The sequence below is a fragment of the Thamnophis elegans genome, chromosome 9 (genome assembly GCF_009769535.1).
Source record: "Thamnophis elegans isolate rThaEle1 chromosome 9, rThaEle1.pri, whole genome shotgun sequence".
Classification (NCBI taxonomy): Eukaryota; Metazoa; Chordata; class Lepidosauria; order Squamata; family Colubridae; genus Thamnophis; species Thamnophis elegans.
Window position 1 is genome coordinate 59189685 of NC_045549.1, and position 1230 is coordinate 59190914.

Here is a 1230-nt window from a genome sequence, read left to right on the forward strand (position 1 = left end):
ATGTCAGTGTGACTGATCTCTTGTGATTGATAAGAACCTTTTGAGTGCCTTACACAATGGTTTTCTTGTGCATTAATTGTCAAAGTGGTGAGAGGCATCCAGTACCTTGAAGACATTTTTGTCCGCAGGAATGCATATTTGTGGAATTCATCTTGAATAGTTAAAAAATGCTTAGTACAAAAAACCCCACAAACATCATTTTCTACACCAGTTTAAGATAAAGTTTGACTGACATACATAGCTAACATGGAAGTACTGTATTCTAACTGAAATTGTTGTATAAACAACACACCAATTTCTGCAGTCGTCGTTGTCAGTTCTCTTATTCATAATGACTCAAGCACACTTGACATCAATTGCATCAAGATGTGACATGTTTTATAAGAAAAAAAATAAAATTGAAAAAAAATATTTTTAGGTATTTTCACAGACAAACTGGCTTTTAAATAAATTTGCTTCCATTATGGGTGATGAAACAAGAATTTAAACTTTGGAGAAATGGAAAATTAACAACGAAAAAGATTTAGATATTAGCATCTGTTTTTCAAAGCCAAATATGTAAATGCTGGGGAATAAAATACAAAAATAAACATTCAAAAACGTTGTAATTTAATATTGTTCTTAAAATTTACTTAATATCTATTCTTTAACATTTGGTGTTAATATCAAATTACTTGCAAATGGTCAACATTTGAAATAAACTCTTTTCTATGGTTTTATTTGCAAGTAGTCCTGTTAATTTTGCTAGTTACAGTTTGATTATAATGGACTTAAAATGTAAAAGGATATTGTCAAGGTTGTTGGGGAATGTTCAGCTACTCTTAATCTCTGTGGTAAAATTGCTATATTTCATTTTGAACACAATCCATACTTCAAATGTGATTTGTTGCTTGGCTATCTACTTCCCAGCATAATGTCTTTTGATTCACATTCCATTGCTGTATACGTAAAGCAACTGATTCCAGTTTATTTTGATTTAAAGTAATGTGGGACCTTCGAAACTATTCTGATGGGATCTGAAAAAGGCAAATAGAGGCCAGACAAATTGTGTACTGAATGTTAAATGAGAAACTGAGATTAAGAATGTACCACATACAATTATCATAATCTCCATATCATAGAAAGATCTATAGTTAGTATAAGAACAGAAAGAGGAAGATTGATTTTGAGTTATTTCTACATTTTGCTGTTGATTCTTAAATTAAAAAGGAAAATATCCAGAGATATATA

The 1230-nt window shown here is 30.3% G+C and overlaps 1 protein-coding gene across 1 annotated transcript in view; it reads left to right on the plus strand.

Annotated features, from left to right (window-relative positions):
* Positions 1–26, plus strand: part of GRIA2 (glutamate ionotropic receptor AMPA type subunit 2) — an 87831-nt gene extending 87805 nt beyond the window's left edge. The window contains exon 16 of the mRNA XM_032224058.1: positions 1–26. This exon is cut by the window's left edge and continues 139 nt beyond it. Within this exon, the coding sequence (XP_032079949.1) occupies positions 1–26 (26 nt within the window).
* The last annotated feature ends 1204 nt before the right edge of the window (positions 27–1230 follow it).